At 37.5% G+C, this 24,109-nt stretch overlaps 1 protein-coding gene across 4 annotated transcripts in view; it reads right to left on the reverse strand.

The window, feature by feature from the left end:
* The window catches only part of LOC113023919 (ATP-binding cassette sub-family A member 1-like), a 53,318-nt gene that overhangs the window by 23,565 nt on the left and 5,644 nt on the right, over positions 1-24,109 (reverse strand). For 2 of the 4 annotated variants that reach the window (XM_026170394.1, XM_026170391.1), the window contains exons 1-6: positions 11,567-11,721; positions 7,681-7,789; positions 6,417-6,510; positions 5,491-5,632; positions 5,256-5,374; positions 1,418-1,539 (exon numbers count right to left, since the gene is read on the reverse strand). In XM_026170394.1, the coding sequence (XP_026026179.1) occupies positions 1,418-1,539; positions 5,256-5,374; positions 5,491-5,632; positions 6,417-6,510; positions 7,681-7,746 (543 nt within the window). In that variant the 5' untranslated portion in view covers positions 7,747-7,789; positions 11,567-11,721. Of the gene's footprint in view, positions 1-1,417; positions 1,540-5,255; positions 5,375-5,490; positions 5,633-6,416; positions 6,511-7,680; positions 7,790-8,147; positions 8,223-11,566; positions 11,722-24,109 lie in introns of those variants that run through there. The other 2 variants (XM_026170392.1, XM_026170393.1) reach the window with 2 other exon arrangements.

The following is a 24,109-nucleotide window of genomic DNA, read 5'->3' on the forward strand; positions in this document are numbered from 1 at the left end:
AACTGATAAATTCCTGAAAGCTGACCATGTAAGCAAAACAATGATGTTCCCAGAAAAAATATTATTGAGCAATTATGAGGTAAGAAACGTTCTGAATGGCGATGCTGGGTAAGCCAAGAACAAACTGGACAAACGTTAAAAGTACTCCAGTACTCCAAGCAAAACTCAATTCCAAGAAATTCATTTTGCCTTAAAAAATTATCCCTCTTTTTCTCTTTTAAAAACTCACAAAGATAGAAAGAAATTTTATTAAGCAGCTGCAGCCACAATTAAGGCCCCTTTTCCTCAAGACTGTAGAAATGTGTGTATTTGTGTCAGTGTCTTGTTTTGTAAATGTCCTTTAACATTTTTTGTTATGCCATCATGTCGATTAGACTTCACAATCTGCACAGACATACACGACTTCCAGTGTTTTCACTGGGAAAACATCAGTGCTTACAGCAGACAGGTCGAGGGACTGGGAATCACTCTCACTTTATACAACAAAGGACACAGCAATATATGGCAACACATACTTCCTTGAATTTTCTCTCCTCTCCTTCAATAATGCTCTTTATGAAATTTCTGACCAAAAGGACATCGCCCTATCTGATCAATAGCTGTCCGGGAGAGAGGAATGAGATGAACAGATGGTAAAACATGATCCCAGAGTGGGAATTTGTCTCTGAGCTTTGGTCTCTGCACGTGAGGAGAAATGTGGGGAAGGAGGAGCGGCCATGTGACTTCAGCCCTCCAACTGCTAAGCAAGGATGATGTGATGTGCTGAGGTGGGAGCTGTTGTTGAGGGTAGGCAGATCAGTCAATGTATGTTCTATGGAGTTTGTTTGCATAGAAGAAGTGTTCTGTGTGTTGACCTGCGCATGAGCATGTTCTGAATTATGGAAAATTAAACACAAGACGAGAGGAATCGTTTAAAAGTGAGGGAGGGAGCAACAGAAAAGGGAGTTTTGAATGTAAAAATAATGGAAAATAATTCAATTACTGACTTAAAAAAGAAAAAAACAATATATATAAGCATACATGACCTCATTTAAATTTTTTCCATTACACTGTGTTTAGAGAAAAAACAAACTGAACAAAAAGACTAATGATAAGGGGACAACCTCTTCACCCATCTGCCCCTCACCCACTCTGATTTTTCTCTCGGGTATTAAGGGCTTAGCTGTGCCACAGCAGAATACAGTGGCCCAATAGACGCTATGAAGCCAAGGTCACTGGATTTATTCACAAACACTGTGGCCAGGGGTGGTTATGATTATCTCATAAAAAAGAAAAAAAAAAACAGTGATACAAGTATTGGTAGTGGTTCTCAGGTGGTAAGAGAAGCTGCACGAAAACATTTAACCCATTGGTGAATGTTACTGAAGAAAGATTTTAAAATAAATAATAATGATTCTAGACAACTGTCTTCATTTACCTTCTCAAGATTGACATCAGCCTCCACTATATGCTTCAGGGCGTGACGAGGAAGTGACGCATTGTGATGCAGGAAGTGAGAAAGGGTTTCATCATCACGCAAAAAGTCTTTCAGCTTGAAACCTAAAGGAAAGAAATCCAGATACACTGATTAAAAATAATAATAATAATACCACTTTCTAGTGGTTGATTCTGACATAAAGACAAATAGCAGATATCCCAGGAGAAGAGGTTTAAACAAACTGCTTTCAAAAAGTTATAAGCTCTACCTAAGCACATATCTGCAAAGAGACTGTTTTTATATTGTCAAAATTCAATCTCACAATTGTAAAATTTAAAGGCCTTAATTAAAGATTCAGTGATTCGATGATAAATGACCTCCACACACAGATAATCCTTGTTTTTTTGGCTAATTCCAAAAAAAGATAAAGGAAATGAACAATGATGGCTTTACCCAGAAACACAATGTCTCATCTGCACTCGTTGTACTTTGCTGCATTCCAGTGAAGTCAAACCATTTCAGAAACTGGCTTGAGTAAGCTGTGTGGTTAAACACATGCACGCACACACACTGACTTCTCTCTATTCCTCAGCTCCAGGTTTGGAACTCAGGGTTACTACAGGGCATTCAACTTTGGACTAAATATTGTGTCTTCTTCTCCTCTATAAGGATTTATCTCCCCAGATTTTCCCATCTCTCCTTTCACACAGCGTTCTGCCCTCTAACTAACATTTTAGACCATTTGAAAGCCATCTATTTACTAGCCGTGAATGAAACTACTAACTAGAATAATCATGTAGCAAGAACAGGAACTCCTTCAGTTCGCAAGAATAGATTGTTGGTGGAACGACATACTTTTATATCAACTTTTTCCCTTTAAAAAAAGGTTTACGCATTCTTTTACCACCCTGCCTGATTACTGGCCGTCTATTCTGTTTTTATCTGCTCTCATCTAGTCTGTTCTCAACTATAAATCAGGAATGCTTGTTTAAAAAACATCTTCCTACAACCCCTCTCATCTTCCATTCCTTTCCCATTATCTTAAGTAAATCTTTTTCTGCTCTCTGGTTTTTATAACAAGCACAGATGCAAACGCACACAAACTCATGCAGACAGGAAACACTTGTCTCGACTGAACTGAACATCCCCCGAGAGGAAATGAAAGGGAACAGTGTGTTTCTGTGTGTTTGAGGGCACATGTGTGTTGTCACTTTTTTTACTGCCTGCAATATCTACGCGCCGTAGTGTGTGAATTGTTTGTAAGGGTGAAAGTTTTAACATCTACATCCTTTTAAAGTCCTAAATACCCTTACCAGTCCTTATGGACCTGTGCATGTACAACTAATTGTGTGCCTTTGTGTGTCTTTGTCTATGTGTGACCTCAAGTCCCAGCTGGTAACAGCTAGGGAGTATTAATAAGGTCTAATCAGCGCCCCAGTAGGAAGTCAAAGCTCCCATGGTGCACCGCATCCAAAGACCCTTCGGGACACACCAGTGTGGATGGTGCAACCTTGTTGAAATGGAAAATCTAGCAGTACTTTGTGCAGTCAGCAACTTATCACTTATCAGGAACAGGAACAGTTTTTGAAGTATTTGTTTATGTGTGTTTTTCCTGCGTTGGTGCCAGCCTGATATGAGGGCAAGTCCCATATTAACATTTGCAAGTCTGTACGTGTTCCTGGCATTACCTATCAATCTTGTTTGTAATTAAACAGTACTGACATCACACACCTTAGCGACCGTGGCATCACTGGTCAAACTAGTTCAAAATCAAGCTGTCATTTCTGTGATACCAAATCTGTCACAAAAACTCATCTAACAGACTTAAGGTGAAATTAACCTCAAGGGGGGAAAAAACCTGCTGGACTGTCTACGAGTATGTTGGCATGTGAGCCTATTTGTGTTGTAGATCACTCTCCATTCACTGATTATTGATGTTACATAATAAGAACTATAATCACTGTTCTGAAAGTTTTTCAGTGTCTTTGCAAACTGTTGTTAAAGTCTCTACTTCAAAAGCTCGGGCTCAAAAAACAAAACAACACTCAAATAAAGTCTTTTAAAGCAGTCAGGCAGATTGAAGACGGTGGAAGATTCACTATGCAATTGCAATTAAGCTTTACTTCTCTGAAGATTAGCAATATGGTTAGGAATCAAAATCAAAATATATTTACCTCTCATCTACTCTTATGATATTAAACACATTTCAAAAACATATTGCATATATAGCAATGGCAATATGCAGCATATTGGATATTGCAAATTACTGATGAATTGTTTACTTTGATGTAATTGTCCATGTCATCTCACACCACAGATATCTGTTAGATCTGATCAATGAAAATAACATACAGTGTCATCCACTTGTCTTGTTATCTAAAGTCAAAAAGCTTATCCGTGTCCACAACACTTCACAATCCACCTTTATCAGTTAAGGTCTTATTGAAATGACCTCCCTACAAGTGCTGAATTATTAACCAACATGTGAGAGGCTCCACTCTCAGCTCTTTGATCTAGGCTGTTATTCTTATAGCATCACTCTGAAGCAGCACCAGCTCTGTTTGCCCTCTTTGGCATCACACAGCGCTGTCTCTGCTCTATATCAGCTCATTTCCTTTTGTGGATTAAAAGAGATACTGAGTGGAATATGGGATTGACGACTATCAGACCGCTGCGCTTTCACAAAGCAATTATGATGAAGTGCACAGATACAGAGAAACTGTGTTAAAAAGAAACCCCATGGCTCCCTGTTCACTCCATTTAAAATAAAATGTAATAACGCACAGATAGATAAGATATATCACTGGTTTTTAAGGCATTCCAAAGAAATTCTGACAGAAAAAAGGAATACAATATCACACGCCACACAAGGCATGGAAACTGAGAAATCTTTACAATTGAAAACTGCCAGTCCATATTTTCTTTGTGTGAGCTGATTTGTTTGCAAACCATGCTTTGCTTTGTAGGAATCATTGCATAATGAATTGTATCTCCAGGCTAACAAAAAGTCAGCTAAGGTACCCAAAATAACAAGAAACTGATTGCCGTGTTTTATTGCATAATTTATAATTGCTTTAGCTTCTCAGTATATCAGAAAATAAATGTACTTATTATTGTGTGAGTATAAAAGCAAGGAAACACTAATGAGTCAAACAAAAGAGCAGCCAGATTAATTAGACTTCCTCGTTTCACATCACCAATTAAGGGAGGTTAGTAGTTACATCACTGCTGTTTAATGTTGTTATACACTGTCCTGAAATGCCATCCTTCTGGTCCTCCTTTTTATCCTTTAATAATGTTTTTTCCATAACATCATTATATGTTTCCCCCCTAAATGTGCAAACTTTATCGGTAACAGACAGGAAGAAACAATACTCCAATCCAGACAAAGTAGAAAATCCTTATTATGATTATGCTGTGATTGTCAGGGCAGTTTAGACTTTGCTACCACCAGCGACACATAAAAGTGGAGAAGTGCAACACCCACTAGCTGCTCAGAAAACGGGCCCATGACATCTGGTGGACTGAGATAAGGGGCCTCTGAGTACTCAGGGTACCATTAGTTGCACGAGCTGGTACACTGCAAACGTGATCTTAAGTCACTTTATCTACGTTTAGCATATTTTTGTCAGTGTATTGATCTGCAACGACTGAAGTCTATCTCACTGCAGATCACAAGACATTACAGCTCTTACTTGTACCTGGAAATATATTCTTGGGTCTTTTTCAGAGTAAAAAGGGAGGAGGAGTGGGTTAAAGGGTGATCAATGATCAGTCACCTGATCCTCAAACACTTACTAACACAAAAAATACCAAATAATCAAAGGCACAAACTTACGAGCAGTGTTTTTCTGAAGATTCCTGAGGGCTCTTAGCAGTCCCTTGTAGCCTTCATAGCTCTTATCATTCTGAGTGTACAACAGGATCTTCTTGGCATCAGTGAACAGACGGGAGATTCTGGTGTTTAGAGAAGGATGAGAATTGGATGAAACAAAAAAAATGTGTTGTTTGAATTCTGTGAATCAGTGCATAAATTGTTAAATATTAATACATTTGACAGCCAAAGTACTCACATAGAATCATTAAAATTTCCCACCACCCCAGGACTCTCTCCAGGTGTGGGATTACGGAAGCAGGGGTTGTTGGCATTACAGATGATACCTTGTACCCAGGGCAGAGTACCTGCTGAAGGCATGGCCTTGTTTGGGAAGTGACCTGAAAAATATACATACAAATTCAGATATAATTTGATGTAATAATATCAGCTTTTGTTAAATTAAGTCATAAAACAGATGACAGACACTGCAGAAGAAAACCTGATAGCATTAAACTACCAACTGGGAACATATACATCATTGCAACATCAGTATTAAAGAGTGCTGATTTTATCTTTAACATAATTTGAACTCTCATGAGCTAACATTACCGATATAACCACAACTGACAGAGTAGAACCAGTTATTATAATACAAAAGATAAGAAGAGAAAGCCAACCATTGTCAGAAAGTTGACACAGCCATGATTAACTTTCTGTCATGAGTTTATTGGGTTAATTGCGATGCAGCTGAATTGAAAATTTGAGGAAATTCTGTTGGAGGTGACAACTTTCCTTTTCAAAAGTGGAAAAAAAAATCTTTATGAATACTACCAGGATTATTTTGTGCTTTCAATCAATGAGTTGCAATCTTATTGACTTAAATGGGGCCAAAGTTGTGAAACCAGCTGTATTGACAGCCAGTAATGTAATTCCCCGAGTCTTATCACATGTTCAGTCAGTGCAAGTAAATGTTGGCAAGTCCAACAGATTCTTCTATGAATAAAACAAAAATTCCCTGGATGAGTAAAGTAGTGATCTAACCCATTTGGCATAGTTTTCCTGAAATTTTTTTTATAAAATGCAGAACAACTGTTAGAAAGTTCAGACCGATGATACCAAGTTCACTTAAAAGTAGGAAAAACTTGCAGAAATTTTTAAGATGATGCTTTTAACAACACTTACATTCATGTTGTTCATAGGGCGGATAATATATTCGGACTGATATCAGGATGAAAAAGATGAACAGGGGCCAGACGATCTCAATCAGCAACTGGATCTAAGACACAATGGATGATGACAAAGCTTAATCAATGAAAAGAAAGCAGGCTTTAAAATCTTCATGTGAAAAAATAAGTTAATCATCCCAAAACAATGGGTAATCTATTTTTTACCTTGCTTTTGTGTGTTTGTGTATTTACAGTTCATCTAAGGGTATTTCTAGTGCTTTAAGACAGAAAAATATCAAGTGCGTGAGGAAAGGGGCTATCAGCTGTTGCTCTTCAAACATTAATCCCAGCATGACTCTAAAGTAAAGTATATGGGTTAATAAGAGGAGATGGAGTGAGACAGAGAGATCTGCTGGATTTAAGGACTGTGGATTTGTCCATCTGCTCCATATGGCTTCCTCGCTTCATCTGCTTTTGACACAGGCTTTAACAGCATGCTAGACATACAATGTAGGGATAAAGAACAAAGCCAACGTCTCAGAAAATGTACTGTATCCCATTGTTGCAAATAATTGGACCGAAAGTCACGCAGCTAAGCCGTCACTTTGAGCAGCATTTTCGACTTGATGGACAAATGGCTTAATTGTACACAGAGAAGCCTCTCCATTTATAATGGAATACTATTCAACACTTGGGAACTGAATTTCATTTACATAACTTTGAGTGTGTAGGCATCAACCAACACAAGAGTAACTGGATAATGGATCTGACACATAATTGTGTCATCAAGCTGTCTTCAACTGATTCACAGTAAACAGCAGCACTTTTCTTTCCAAGTGGCACAAAGGACAATTACACTGTTGCCATTGCATTGGGCTATGCAATGCAATAACCCGTATAAACAAGCTTCTGCAATGCTTTTATGACTAGGCATGTGGCATTGGAAGATCACATTCAAAGATTACATTTAAAGTAAACCAACTAAAAAGTGAGACAAAGCATTGCTGGGAAATCATAAACGATGGATCTGTCTTTTTTGTGACGAACAATACCATGGGCAATAGTAGGAAATTATAGCAACGATAAAACCAAACTGAAAGAAGAAAAATAAAAGGTACACAATTTCTTTGTGGGTACTGAATAAAAGGTATTTAACCCCCAAAAAATTGGTTTAGTGAAACACTGATAAATAGGAAAACATTTTAAGAGTCACGACAAACAGATAAAACAAATACCCAAATACAGGATTAATCAGTCAATTGAGCTACACTGCTACTTACAGTCTGTCTCCGTCGGTAGGTGAAGTTCTTCCAAAGCAGTAAACCCAGCTGAGTGGAGACTGCCATGTTGCCGTCTTCCCAACCTCACTGAGCACGCTCCTGCTCCTCACTGTGAATCCACACAGACAAGAAAGAGGATCAAACACTGTATAAAGGACTCATCAATAACAATCTGCTCCGCGTGAAAAGTCCACTAATTAAACAAAGTCAGCTAACTGACTAACTAAACCTCTATTCCCTGTGGATAAAGACACGGATGACAAAAAATATACCCCACTGACGCACAAAAAAAAAAAAAAAAAAAAAAAGAACAGGAAGTTGTTACATGTTACATTAGCAAAACCATGATTACCAAGATCACGCATTTCTACCGAATATGGCTGTAAACTCGGCCTCGTCATGTGACAGTAGGCCATGAACATAGAAACAAGAAATCAAAAAATAATAATGATGGCAAAAACATTCACCTATTTAACAAACTGTTTCAATCTGAAACTCAGAGCCAAGCCGAAAGTATCGCTACAGTCGACAAATGAAGCCAACTCTACTGACTGAGGAAGGGTGCTAAACCCTGCAAACTCAGGTCCACTTCATGTAGCCCCGTCTGTACCAAAGTTAAGTGACGCTTCTTCTGGGAGAATGACTGGGTGGGTGGGGGGCAAATTCGTCATCTGGTACGAGTTGTTAGCTACCACCCCCCTACCCCTCCAATCCCTTCTTTTCTTTAATCACAAAATAAAATTCATCCTGTTAACACTCAGTATCGCACACAATACTGTGTCTCGTTTAAAAGTTAAAGTTATCACCGTAAACCCATTTATTCCTATTGTTTAAAACAAAATAATCCACTGATTAATCAGAGTTTCTTTCAAATGCTTGTGAAAATCTGCGTGGGTGGAAACCTTTCCCTGCCTATTTGTTTGCTCTATCTGCAGCTCAAAAAGTCCTTGGATATTTGCTCAGATGTGTTTTATGCAACGCGATCTAATGAGACTACCTATACAGTCACTTATAGTTTTATTTCAGTTTCTTTTTTTTAATACCAGGAACAACTGATGATAGAAAATTAATCAATGTGAATAATTAAAACAAGAAAGCCTTGGAAATCTGAAACACGGCATTATCAAGAATTAGTCAGTAAATTTGGTCTCCTGGTGATCAAAAGTTAACATAAAAACTCTTTAATAAAGAACTTAAGAGTCACTGCTGCTCAAGGCTGATACAATTATTAATTAAGGTCACTGAAATCTATTTTACTTGATGTTAACTGCAGTTAGAGAGGAAGACGTTGTAGCATGACATATCAAAAATAGTATAAGGGCTCATTCCTGACATCTCAACATTTCACTGAGCTCAAAAACTATTAACAGTAATGCACTTTATGTATTTTCAGATTTGATGGTTTTATTGGTGATGAAGTTGGATTATTTTTGGTGGGAGAATTAATGCTGTGCTGTTTATTACGCAGAAGTCCTTTATACAGAGAAAAGCTGGCTGGATTTCACAAAGAGCAGGATGACAAAATAACAATGTCAAGGACAGGGTGATGTTGAAACACGATCTTAACTGATCTGCCTGTGGGCTGAAAAACCTTGTCCTTATTAAGCCATTCATACACTTCTCTATGGTTTTACACCGCATTTTTGCTATTTCAAGCAAATAACATTTTAGTCAATCTAACCACATTCTCAGGTGTTTTGCAGCGAATTTATAAGTAATCAGTAAATCCACTTAAATGCATTAAATGTCGCAATTAAAAACTAACATGAACTTTGGGAACAGCAAACAATACTCTAACCCCTGTCCTTATTCAGCTGTACTCCTACATCTGTTTTCTCCATGAGTCACTTATTTTAATAACAGAACTCGGGGGCATATATAACAGTTTCAGAGACACAATGTAAGATACCTGGAACTGACATGTTGAGAGCCTCTTCACTGAAAAAACTAAACTAAAAGCAAAACATCAGCTGTCTGATTTTTCGTTATTATTTTAACGCTGTTGACCATTTGTGATGACCATTCACTGAGGATGTGGGGGAGAATTCTGAAAACCCCGAAGACAAAAAAACATCATCAGCACGATCTTGTGTTTTATCACAGCTGATGGTGAATGCGGAGAACACCATGCTTATTACCATATCAGAGACAGCAATGGTGCTGTAGCAGATGGTGAACTATGCATACAATGCATTCTTTCTATGCATTTCGTCATTTAACACACACAGTGAATAGATGTCACTATTCTTTTCTACTAAATACATGGGATTTAAAAAGAAAAACATATGTTTTGTCTTTTTACTGGCAAAATTTATTGTTCTGTAACTGCCCACCCCCCTTCCCCTCAACTGAACCCCGCGTTTGCGTCCTTATTGCCAATTACAAACCTTTGCATTCATTTACCTTTAATTCTATCTATATTTTCTCCAATAATACAACCAGCTCAACATGACATCCCGATAAATCATTATCGATCAGTCCACCCTCCGGGATTTGTATGATTCTGAGACACGACGTGGTGGAAATGCGTCGCATACAGAGAGACACGAGCGGTTCTGCTTAGTGATGAGAAGCCCGTACAGTGCAGAGCCAATGCGCCTCTAGTGGTAGACACACAAATTTTTTTCTTTTTAATACTTGTTTACCATCAATCCTCGCTCACGTGTTATATCACTCTCACACATGATTTCCCCCCCTTGACTTCATTGTCTTGCTTTGTGTAAAACACCTGACAAATCACTCAAGAGTTTTTATAGAGAGCGTTTTCGATATTAAGAAAAAAAGAAATATAAAATCGTCGATGCTTTACTGGAAAGACGCGTTTATGCTTCCCTAAATCACGAATGAAAAAAACAACCTACAGTAATGCATCTCGTCATCACTGCGTACATAGCTACACATAAAAAAAACCCTACATTCTCGTCACCACTGCGCACATACACATAGATTTAAAAGAAAAAGACTTTTTTTTCACTGACAACAAAAAACTAAAATAAAGGAAGAAATTATAAGCAGCATATAGTTAATAGTCATAGTTGAAATTGGCCACCTTTTGCACTACAACCAAATGTCAACGATATAGCAGACTTCAAATCATCGTATGACAGAGTTTTGTGCTTCTGTTTCACTGTGTTACTGAGCTGAGGTTACTGGCGGTCATCAGCTTTGCGACGCTGACCCACAGCAGCAGCATCAAGTAAGCCAAAGTGAAGGCACAAGTAGGGTGAGCAAACCTTCAGCATTAAGAGGCAACAAATGGGACGAGAAAATATCGATGTAACAAAGACCACCTATACATACAACTTATACCATGCAAAGCGCTCTGTCGTGGATTTGCGTTAATTGAGGAAGAATGTAGATATTTTTTGTTTGTTTGTTTTTACGTCTTTAGTTTTTCTTTAAGGGTTTGCAAAAGAGGACATTGCAACAAACTGCCTTTTATTTTTGGTATACCTCACCGGAAGTCCTGTACTTGACTATAGCTACCTTGACATCGCTTTTTTTAACACCACATAAGACACTTGCGCCACAAAAGAGCAAAAAATAAGGTAAGAAAAAATGCATTCACTTGTACTTAAAAAAACCCCCAACAGTACTGACTTAAACTTAAAGTGTCTATTCAGGCACATTAACGTCACTGGTTAACTCCGCGACGTTAATGCAAAAACGTCGACTAATAATTAGCCAATAATTAAACAATATAAATTTTCATCAAAGAAGAAAACTAAATTTTCACTCACGCGGACTGAGAATATTAAGATGACAACGTCTTCATAAATAGTAATATGAATTTTTTTCTTTAAAAGAGATATTCTCACACTCTTTGTTAAACAAAGAAACGCACAGTTTCTCACAAAAGTCAAAACTGCGCTTCCAAATCACCGACCTGTATCCTGCACGGTGTTTATATCCACTCCTTCTCATAAATTGAAATCCTTCGTTCAAAGGTTGAATAAAATGTTCTCCTCAGTTGTTACGGTGTACCGTTGCTCTCTCTCTCACTGGCTGACAAAATGTTTTTTTCTTGTCCGCCAGGGTTTTATAGCGCAGCTCGATGCGGAGCAGAGAAGAGCAGCAGCAGAGGTAACTAACGGTCACCGTTTGTTGCTGCTTCCATATAAGGAAAGCACGTGCGGAGGCAAAACATGTCTTAAAGGGCCAGCGACACTCGCGCGCCTCTGTGCACTGTGCCGCTTTTCAATAAGTGGATGATTCATGGAAAAATTCAATTAGCAACAACACTTCTTTTAGACTTAATCAGATTACTGACCATTGTTCTATATCCATTCAATAATAATAATAATAATAATAATGCGTTATTATCTCTTTCTCTTGATAATTTAAGTAAAATTATGCACAGTGGATTGAGTTCAAGAAATTTAAAATGATATTAGGTATACAACATAATCGTAAAAATGTAGAACACAATATGTATTAGATTCTGTAAATTCTGTAAATATAACATTTCCATATCCATATGTTGTGTGGGTAAAGGGCATGGATATATTGATAATTTAGAGAATGAATGTTTAAAAGGCCTATACAAACACAGAACAGTTTCTATTTCAAAAGGTCCTGTAGATAAACAAGGGAGTTGCAACAATACTGGATGTTCAGTCAACAAACTGTACACTTGTATTCTTCCTGAAACGCAATACTATAGGTGAGTCTTAATGTGGCTCTATCTGTATATGTGTATTCTGCCTCCTGGCCAATGTGTGCACAGATAGGCTCCGGCCCTCTGTGACCCTGAAAAGGATAAGCGGCTTAGAAAGCGCATGGATGTTAGCTTGTCATTGCTTCATTTCTAATTGCTGCTTTCATCCTTCAAACCTAAACTCAGATCACGGCAGGCTAAGACCACTCCAGGTCACGTGGAGTGATTTGGTAATGCACAATAAACAGTAGATGCTGTACAGCAACTATGTGCTGTAGTGATTTGGATAAGAAATGAGATTATCCTCTTTCAGAGCTGCAGCAGTGCTATCACAGTCAGCTGGGATAACATTGCTGGGCTAAGTAAATAGATCCACTTCAAAGGGATGCAATCCAGCAGAATCCCCTTCGAGATGAGTTTGAGTTTTGATGTCTTTCACCAAACTCTGAAACTAGGAAGCTTTTATTTGTAATTCTTTGCTTTGTATTGCACTGTGGTCAGATATGTTTAATGTGGCCTGTTCATAACTTACTGACTGACTGAACAATGTTAATATTTAATAACTTGTGTAACTTGACTAAGCTCAAAAGTTTAATTATAGCTGCCACAAGTTGCTGCTGGTCATTCATATGCGTCTATCTGGCCATCACTTTCACTTTGATCAGTGACTGTGCCCAAGTTTACAAAAAACAACAACTTTCACATCATCACTTTTTAAATGTTCTTTTTCTTTGAATGTAAAGAGAAGCAAAAACAGAAATTCTTGTAGATTCTGTTTAATCTTAACAGAATCTGTAAGAATCTGTAAACTCGGGCTCTTTAATGAAATGCTAATAACCAATGCCTTCAGTGTGTGAATGTGTGTGTGAATGGGTGGATGACTGGATATGTAAAGCGCTTTGGGGTCCTTAGGGACTAGTAAAGCGCTATATAAATACAGGCCATTTACCATTTACCATTCAAGAATCAAGAAAAATTGTTACAATCTATTCTAATGAGAGAACACTATCTCTATTACTTTGCCTGCTCACTAGCCCCAAAACCTTTGTCAACTTGCTAAGTGTGGTTAAATATGGATAACTGGATAGCTCTGCTGTCCAACAAACTTCCATTCAGGAACAACTCTAAAACCTTTGCATGTCCACAACGTCAGTGACAATTGGCAACAACTTCTGCTGTAAGAAAAAAAAACATATTTTGACAAATTAAGCACTACTACTGTCAAGTTTTTGCAAGATAAAAGTTTGGACCTCTCTCTCTCTCTCTCTCTCTCTCTCTGGTCTGTATCAAAGGGATAAAGACCAGCAATCCCCTCCAACACTGATTCTATTTGTTTACTGGTAAGCCTTTGTTGATGTTTGAGAAAAGCTGCAAGATGGGTGCATGATGTATTACACAGATTCTCTGACGTACAAAGAACATGACAATCATCTGGCAATGACATGTCCTTTGATATACTGCAATGAATTCTGACTAAATGAACTGCAGAATCTGTCCAGAGTCTTATCGTCCTTTGTGATCTTGCAAACTTCATATTACTCAGCTTTAAAAAATAAAAGAAACATTATACACCTCTATTTAACTAACTATATAACTATAACTGTTCTCTAAGCATGGGGTGAAATTAAAGCACCATCTCCTGTCTGTCACAGTAATTAGTTACAGAATCTCCAGAATTTTGTGAATCGGTGAAGATGGATCACAGTTATCTAGGTCATACAGAAACAGTAATTAATTGACTGAGTTATACAATAACCTGTTTAGCTGTTTATTTTATCTGAAGACTTTGGACTAACTAGGGACAATTTAAACTGCTTCTGGGCTACAGAACTCACCCAGCAGGCATTACAGAGATCTAAATGAAAGCTCTCAGAGTACTTAAAGACAAAACAAACGCTTGTCTGACAAAGCCAAGTGGATCCTAAGATGCATGTCTCCTTCTCAGTTTACTATAACATCTCTGGACAGTTCATTGTTTCATTAGAGTCTGTGTTTACGTTTTGTTAACTCAGTCAGTGCTGGACTGAAGGCAGCGTACACAAACACTAAGGTAATTAGTCTTTCAGTTAGCTTTTGACTGAGCTGCACACTTTAAGTTCTCTGGATAAATCGTAGTTTCTTTTCTCTTTGAAACAAAGGAAACTGAAATAAAATGTAAGATGTGTAATCTCTTTATTGAAAACAGCTTATTTTATCCATAAAGAGACACATTGTGACACAGTTCTGCTGTGTAAAAGAATGTAAAAAATATAGCAAAACCTTGCTCAAGTTTCCATAGTTTTTAAAAACATGTGTCTGCATTAAAAACGAGAGTCCAACCACAGCAAGTGTTTTTCTCAAAACTGATATTTCCAATAATTGTCCATTTTCTTTGGCTATCCAAAGTAATCTTGAGTGAAACCAACAATAATCTTCTATCTTTATTTATTCCATTGAAACAAAACAAATCATACACCACAATGTTTGAGACACCCAAATCACCTTCCTACAAAGAGACAATTATACCAGTGTTTCCACAATGAAGACTGATATGGTGCCAAACCTTAGATCCATTAACCTCCACACTGATCTCATTCTTAATAATGCTTCAAATGTACTGACTCCAGCAGTTACAAATGTCTCACATGCACTGAGACTGGTTTCCTCAGTAATATGAGCCTCATTATGAACTAAATGGTAAGCGGACTGGTTCTTATATAGTGCTTTTCCAATTTACCTGAGCATTCAAAGTTCTTCATACTTCATAAGCTACATGAAGTTTCTGTAAACTCATTCTCCTATGATTCATTCACAGATGAGCCATATAGAGCAATATTCTCTAGACAGATCTTCACTCAGCCTGTACATGCATTAAATTTATGTAAGAGGATGTTTGTTCGTGTATACATCATCCGACATTGCTTTTAAATATCATCATTGTTGGTCATTTGATCTGCAGAAAGATGTCTAAGATATTTAACCTTATTACAGACAGTAAGATTATTATCTGATTATTTAAACTTGAAAATCTTTGATATTCGTCCTCCTTGTTTCTACAAATCATCGTGCAGTGTTCTGGCATTGTGTCTGTTTCTCTGTATTTCTATACTGTTTTCCACACCATAAGCAGAACGTGTGAAGAATTAGAGACTACTAGGACTAAATACCATAAGATCATTTGCATACATAATATTACCAACTATGCACTTAGTGTTATAGGCTCTGAATGCCTTTGATAATTCATAAACATGCAGATTAAAAACTATTGGGGACAAAATTGGTCCTTGTTGAACTCTGTAGCCCACCGAGGGGCCAAAATGATAACCCCCACCCCCCATTTTCTTGCAAAGTTTGTTTTCCATATCAATAAAGCAGAATTCTCACACATAAAGACTAATGAATTTCTAATGTTCAAAAAACAGTTTAATAAATGCACTGTCAAGAAAAGTAAGAGTTAATGATACAGCATTTGTAGAGGAATGTGTCTTGAAAGTACAATAGCATACATTGGTGAGCTGGCAACCCAATAATGTATATATATCACCAGTACAAAGGTAACTAACTAACTATTTTTTTTACCAATAAAGAACATTTGAATGATCCAAGCCAACGGTCATATCTTCATGTGGTCACAAGTCTGAATTAGAAGAGATTCCAAAAGCACATTAATTTCCCAAGAGCTTGTAGTATTGTGATCAAGTAAGCGAACTCACACTGTGCCAGCCATGGCAAACTATTGTTCTCCAGTCAGTGGTAATAAAGACACCAACCCTTTACATATAATTGCAATAAATGAAGTGAAGAACACTTCACAGGAACGACAGATATTCTGATCAGTTTTCATGAAACTAACTTTACATCACACAGTTTCTCAATCCTCCTACCTCACTCTAATGAAAACAGGCATCTCCAACTATCCCTCTGGACTGGGCAGAGCTGAAAATGCTGTACTCGTGTGCACCGTTTAGATTTTGCTGTGTGATTTTTTAAGTCAGTTTTATTCCTCTTATTCTTGCTGTCTTAAAATACTCTGAAACCAGACACTGTGACTTCTTATTTTTCCTAAATGTCATTGTCATAGCATTTTTGTACTTCCCACTGAAAATGTGAAAAAGTGATGGAAGGGAAATATGCCAGAAAATACTTTTTTCTTATTGTGACTCATTGTGACTAAGAAATCAAGCCAATGTTAGCAGCCTTGTTTGTGCTAAAGCGCAATTTGCACAGATACTGTGATGGAAACTCTGAGATAATAATAAGGGTCCACAGTTATGGTGCACATCTAGTCAGTCTCTTTAGAAAAGGCATTGAAAATGATTAATTTAATTAACTGGTTAAAACCTTGAAACCATTGAGAAAGACCATAGTTATTATTACACGGGACTAAAGCCTTCTTTGAAAACAAAACATATCAGTGTCACTGGTGTAGTTTGCTGTTTCAAAAAACACAACACAATCATCATATAAAGCTTGTTATCTGAGACACTTACTTGTGTCTAAAATGTGAAAAACACAAAAGAGAAGGACATGGACTTAACAGGGGAACAAGGCTCCCATGTCAAGGTTGACCTGAGTGATAAGGACTTCTCAAGAATTTCTTGCAGGCAGTTTTTATTCTGGGTTTCTGAATGTGGGTTTCCATTAAAATACAGCTTGTTGATTCTCTCGCTTATGCAACTGAAAGCATATCTACTGATTTTTTCATCTCCTATTTTTGTGAGTAAATATTTTAATGTGTCTTTGTCTCAGTTAATGAATCGTTTCTTTGTTTCGTTTTTGAATAAGGGACCAAATGTGTCTCAGCTTCCTCGTTTTCGGGTTGACCGATAGTAACCCGGGTCTCTCTCTTTTTGCAGGATTTAATTAACATGCAACATGTTTCACTTTCAGCCGTGCAGCTCGTAAATTGTCGTCCTTGGAGAAACATATCGTAATTTTTAAGGAGTACCTATGCTTGAAAAATATGCGGGTCCAGAAAAACAGGAATAAAACAGGTCAGGATGAAAATGAAGAAGAACAGGAGGAGAAGGAGGATGATTTTGTCCGATAGTAACCCGGGCAGTGGAGGAAGGGAGGTTTGTCCGATAGTAACCTCGGCACAGAGAATGATGGAGAAAAGCAGAGTAGGAGGGGGTGGTGTACATATCACCTAAATTTAACTCCGCATCGCAAAAATGTGTCACATCTGTTTGCTGTGCTTTAAAGAAATTACTGCCCTAAAACTGCATGGTTTTTAAAACCGTGTCAGTGCCACATTACACCCGTGGTCTTTTGCACTAAGCAATGCGGCGAGATAAACACGACACGGGAGTTTATTATTATTTTTTCTTATATTTGCATATATTTATCTAATGACTGTCACAGATAACATTGAATTGGTCTAAATACAATAGGACACCTTTCTCCTAACTGTGCAGCAGGCTACACAAATGACTCCCGTATTCAGGAGTTCTGTTATACCGACTCCCTGCATGCAACGTAGACATCTTATGTAACATTAAGGAGCTGTGGGAAATTTGATTGACTAAAACATTAGTAACATAACATAATAATGAGGTTCTTTCCCCCACTTGTTCTAAATTCCGGACTATTGTGTTCTATTGTCTGGCATTCGTGTAGGGCAGTATCATTTATGATTATGGCAGCAAGTGTCACTGTTCCTTAAGTGCTCCACAGAATGCAGTTTACCTTCCTCTCTTCTCAGGAAGTGAAAAATGCAGAATGTCCTAAAGACACATGCATAACACAATCAGCGTAGTCTTTAAATTCATATTTGTCAGATGTCAGCGGACATACATATTTAGCCTATCTGGAAAAATGAGCCCACGTTAAAGATGTGTGCTAGTATCTACATCTAGATGAAGGTACTAGCGATTTATCTGTGGACATCATTAATGGAATATAACATCAGTGTGGAAGTCATTGCCTTTAATCATTGCCTAAAGCAGGAGGCTGGCTGGAGTTATTAAAAAAAAAAATAAATTAAAAAATGGTACTTTATTCTACTGCAGTCTGTGCCCTGTGATATTTTTTGTGTTTGACTTTTGTGTTACAATATGTATATTTATCATATTTATTGTGTATGTTATTCATTTAAATATTTTTTAAAGGCCCAACAAGGGACAGACATATTTCTTTTTCTATTTCTTTTTCCATCTTTAATCTTACGGTTTTCGGAGGTTAAGAACGGCATTTGAACGCATCGCGGTTTGACCGCAAGTTACCTCGCACTGCAGCCGACGGAGAACTGGGTGAAAGGGGAATGATGTCACTGCTTAGCCGACGGATGAGAACAATAAAGACGCCGAGACTACTGGAAATGGTTACTGGGCATAAATACAGCAGCGAAGACGCTTGAATAATTTATCACTTAAAGCATGTTTTAAATCTGAACAGGACAGAGATACTAAGTTTACATTTCTTAAACTTACAGTATCATTTAACGTGGAGTCAGTTATACCGCATAGTTTTAGAACAGTTTTGTTTCCCTTTCCTTTTTCCTGTTTCATAATCATAAACAAAGAGGCTTTTCATCTGTCAACTAATGACTTGTTAATAGTTCACTTAACATGTTTGTTTTTATTTTCATTGCCACACTTCAACACTTATTTAAAGATCCATAGCTGCAGATAATTTAAGATTAAATCTCAGAATCGTTGCTGTTTGTTTCCTTTTTAAACAAGTTGTGTGTTGTGGATCCAACCAGGTCACATCAACAGCAGAAACTGACACAAGCTCAGCTCAGAATGAACTATATATGCTGCGAGGTCAATCCGTGCTTCACTGGATAAGTAATACATCAGATTTAATTGGCTCTAATGTGGCAAGAAGTTCTAAGAGGACCTGGGGTTTTAAATCACAAGAAAGGGTCGAGAAAGGATCACAGCTTTGAATCCATGACCTATGACAGAGTCAAAGGAATAAATAAACTTTTCTGTATTGTAATTTAAAGATCTAAAGAAAAAAAATCACCAGGATGGCACATAAGTAAGCTTTGGGTGACCGTACAAATTTTGTGTTGAGTACAGTGTGGTCACTGAGCTGCTTTCTTGTGTGTATGTAAGGTGTATATGTGTATGTTGTTGTTTTTTGATCATGTGGGCTATTATCAGTTGCTATTAAATATCTCAAAATCTTAGCGACAAAAATGCAAACTGCATTGTTTTCCTTTATTTTGTCTCTTTGTTGATTTATTGCATAAACTCATGACCAGTAACTCACACACTGAATAATGATTTTCCATGTAGCTGCAATGAAGCTCTTTCACTCCACTGGGGACGACCTACATATTCGCAGTTGTTGAATGAGCCTGTTGTTGTTGTTGTTGTTCCACTGGGTTTCAGATTTTTGATTTTTTTTTCTGGGAACCATCTGAAAGAATGTATTCTCACAAGTCATGACCCAAACTAATTTGTATTCTGTTATGTGCCCTATGTCCTGCTTTATTTCTAAGCAAGCATTTCTAAGCAAGTGGTAAACAAGTGTTTCAGCTTTTGGGACCAACTGTACAAATAGATCCATACACAATTATAAAATGTTCTATTTTTTGGTTCCCATTATAACATCTCTGCAACAAATCCAGCTATGATGAAGCTTATAATAAGCTTATTGGCTTCACAGCTTGTTTATACTTTGTTTAATCATCTCTAAAATGATATCAAAGGCCCTTTTGAAGGGTGTGAAAAGTTAAGTCTTGACCTTTGAAATAAAAGCATGGGAAAAATATAGCATTAACTTCATATAGTGACAAAGTGACAAGTGAAAAGTGGACAACTGTAGTTTCTGGTATGGCTACTGAGGGTTTCTTCTATGTTAAAACACCCAACTTTAGTCACGAGAAGGACATGTTTATAGTCTGACACCAAAAAAGCAACAAGAAAAGGTTTAAAAAAACATTATGATGGTTGATTTACAATTTTTTTTAAACTTTTACATTTTGCTAAGGGTTAAGTTAGGTTTATGGTGTGGTTGGTGTGTGTAAACACAGGCAGCTGTAGACAGTATCTCTCTGTTAGGCCTCGCCTCCGCTAATGTGAGTCGTTGACCTGGACATCTCAACTGTGTTTGTGGTCTTTGTTCTTTTGGAGCCTTTTAATGAGATTATCTGATGTTATCTCGGCCTGTTGCAAGGTGTGAGCCATCCTGACATTTCTTTATCTTATTAGTCTTTTACTTAGCACTAATTACGAGGTATCTGGTGCTAATGACACTTCAATCTTTCATCAAAAAGACAGCGATCTTTTATTAACACTATATGGTAATAATATGGAGTTAAACTGGATATAATTAGACCTACTGGCATGAAAAGACTTTACATCTTGCCATGTTTGATTAATTTGTGTCACCAAGATGATACGGTTATCTTCAGGCAAGGATTTGAAAACCTTTTTTTTTTTTATTGTTTTTAGGTCATTCTCACAGGAAACTTTAAAGATCAGTACCTTTTTTTTTTAAATAAATGGGCTACAGTTAATATTACAGATATATAAACTCATAAATGAAACATTCATAACACCTCTCCTGTCCTTGACACCTTTTCTTGCAATATGAAAAGAAAAGAAACACATTTCCTTTCAAGTTCGATTGATGATAGTACGAAAACATTCATCAAAAGAAATCACATGATTTAGCTTAGGTGAAACTTGTTTGTTGAATACAGTATGTTGCATAATGTGTTTACAGTGTGCTTTTAGTAGGCTGCTATTGTAAACTTTTCTTTGACCTGACCAGAGCGTATGTGTGAGAATTTAAGGATGTTTATGTGAACATATTTATATGTGATTTGATTTTATCTCAGTGGATATCTTAACCGCAGCTGCACTCACTGAAAACTCCTCACAAAATCAGCAAGCAGGTGTCAGCAAAGTGTCAACTAAACTGTTGCACTTTGTTTTTCATTCAAGTTTTCATTGCTTTGATGACCTAAAATATTTTCTCACTCACTGCCAATGGGCTGTAAACCACACCACGATGTTACTTTTTGTCAGTTTATTCCCGACCTTGTACAGGAATTCCTTTCCTTATAAATGTGGATAATTTATGCCACATGATCAGATATCCTTTTGGAATGCAACAAGTCTTGCATGTTTGGATAACTCTGAAGAAGACTCTTCTGCAGGTCACAGAAAGCAGGTCACAGAGACAAATTTATGCATTAGAGTTGCACTTTTACTGTAAGCTGCTTGCATGTTTTATGTCGTGATCACAAAAAGGACTTAAACAGGACTTAGACACACAAAGTAAACTGGAAGGTGAAATAAACAATAGTGACTTAAATAAAAGCTTTTGGCAAACAAAAAGCCTCTGGAAGAACAGATAAGTCCCAATAAAACCATCAAAGAAACATCTGCAGATTAAAGCTGAAAATCTAAAGGCCTGAATTTGTATAGTGCTTTACACGTTCAGTCATCCACACACACACTGGTGATGGCAGCTACATTGTAGCCACAGCCGTCCTGGGGCGCACTGACAGAGGCGAGGCTGCCGGACACTGGCGCTACCGACCACCACCAGTAGGTAACGGGTGAAGTGTCTTGCCCAAGGACACAATGATCGAGACTGCCTGAGCCGGGGCTCAAACCGGCAACCTTCCGATTACAAGACGACCTGCCAACTCTTGAGCCACGATTGCCCCAGACACAAAACATAAATCATACTGGGAATAATAAAAACCAGCTGTTGTGGATCTGTGCCACTGCTTTTTAGATATAGCAGAATAAGAGAAACTGGAGTCTAGTTTACCCTATTTTTGTGTTATATTAGAATTTTAATGTAGATATTTTATGCAAACAAACAAAGCAGTCACAATTATAGTAATGGTTGAGTCAGTAAAATGGACTTTCTCACAGAATATAATAATTCTAACTGACCTCCATTGTGCTGAATGTGTGAGGAATACAGGAAAGGGACCTCAAACATCTAAAATGATATAGAAGTTATTATATGTGATAAGTCAGACAGTGGGCAAGTTTTCATATTTTGTCATTTGAATGTGTAAATAGTGTGTGTGTGTGTGTGTGTGTGTGTGTCAGTGCTGACTAGCCATCTGCCGCCCTCTGTTCTATATAACGGTCTATTCTTCTCAAACAGCTGGCGACCACACTGACCTCCGCCTATTCTCTCTCTCTGTCTGTCTGCTTTTCTTTTCTCAGTCTAACATTTAGTAAGTATTTAGGTCCCTACACTGCATGTGGTATCCCAGCCGCACCATTTAACATCTGTTTAAATGCTCTTTACTTTTTCAAAGGTAACGCTCGAGATCACATTTGTAACTTTGTTTCACTACAGAGCGATCTCACTGAAAACAATAAGTTGCTGTTGTGTTGTTGTCCTGCCTCAGTGTTGTGCTAAATGTTTAAAAGACTAAGAGTAAGCCTGTAACACAGGGGAGTGGAAAGTAACAAGGCGACAAGGTTACTGGGTTCAAGATTAAATGTAACAAACCTACCAATGTCAAACACACTGATTTAACTGTGGGCGAGACCAAAATTAAGGGTGTTTAGTCTTTTTTGCTCGAGAAGATTTGAAATTGTGTAAAATGCATCTAAGTAGTGGTCAAAATATGAGCCTTGAATGTTAAAAAAAAAAAAACCTGTTTCAAAATTCTTTTCAAAAAGCCCAGTGCAAGTAGAGCTTGAAGGAAGATGAAGTAGAAAAACAATGGGTGTAATTTGTTTGACTGAACCCAGGAGACCTGCTGGCTGATGCCAGCTTTTATAATGTAGAGCTAGGTTCACCAGTTTTCCTGATAATTTTTAACTCAAAACAGATGAGTAACCTGTAGGTGGTGTCATTATTACATTATATCTATGCATGCAAGCAAAGCTAAAGTTAGCTATAAAAGCATAAAATATGTTGTTATTTAAGTAATCTTAATGTATTCTATGTTAACCGCTGGTGGTCTCACAGTCTAAAAAGGTGAACAGGAACATAATTTAAGAATGTTTCTGCAGAGATAACCTGTTTTTATGTGTTCAGATCTTCTTTTCGTTTCCTTTATTTTGCTCCTGTCTCTTTAAACATTTCACCCCCGCTGACAACTTTCAGCCATTTTAGGAATCTCTGCACACTGTTTGCAGGGAAGTAATGCTATGTTATTTTGACCCCCTCTTTCTGTTCTGCCTCTTTCACCCCGCCATTTGGAATTCTTGTCCTATATTTTTCTTTCTGTGATTCTGCTGTCGCGGTTGTTTTCTCCTGTCAGGGCCTCTGTCTGCTTGTGCTGATCAAGCAACATTTATGTCCTGTGCAAGTTATTCATGCTCACAGACACGCACATGCACAACCACACGCACAACCAGCAACACACAGGGAGTCTCATCAACCAAGTTCAATGCCATGCTCAGAGATAACTTATTTAGAAAAGCTAAAGGAATTTATTTCCTAATAGGTTTTGGTTTCAGCTGTGAAAGTTCCCCTGCATGTAATAAAACACAGCTGACAGCTATTCTTTCTCAATCTTAAATGATGCTGTGTTGGGGAAGATGTCTCTGTAAACGCTTTTGAAACTAGGCACACACAGATGCAAGCACGCATGCATGTACACAGACATATACAAACAGATTATTACAGCAAAGCTCTGCTGTCGTTCCCAAAGGAGAACCCGTGGCTATTTTTGGCAGTGTGGAGGACTTAATACTGAGTGAGAGAGGTTTATAGAAAAAGGATTGAATAACCCCCGTGATCCTCTCTAGAGTGAGAGAGACAAAATTATTGCTGGTAAGATAATTTGCATTAACACAAATGACAAAACAGAAGTTTAAAGTTATAAATATAACAAAACAAACAAACAAA

Source organism: Astatotilapia calliptera, chromosome 6, assembly GCF_900246225.1.
Source record: "Astatotilapia calliptera chromosome 6, fAstCal1.2, whole genome shotgun sequence".
In the NCBI taxonomy this organism is placed as follows: domain Eukaryota; kingdom Metazoa; phylum Chordata; class Actinopteri; order Cichliformes; family Cichlidae; genus Astatotilapia; species Astatotilapia calliptera.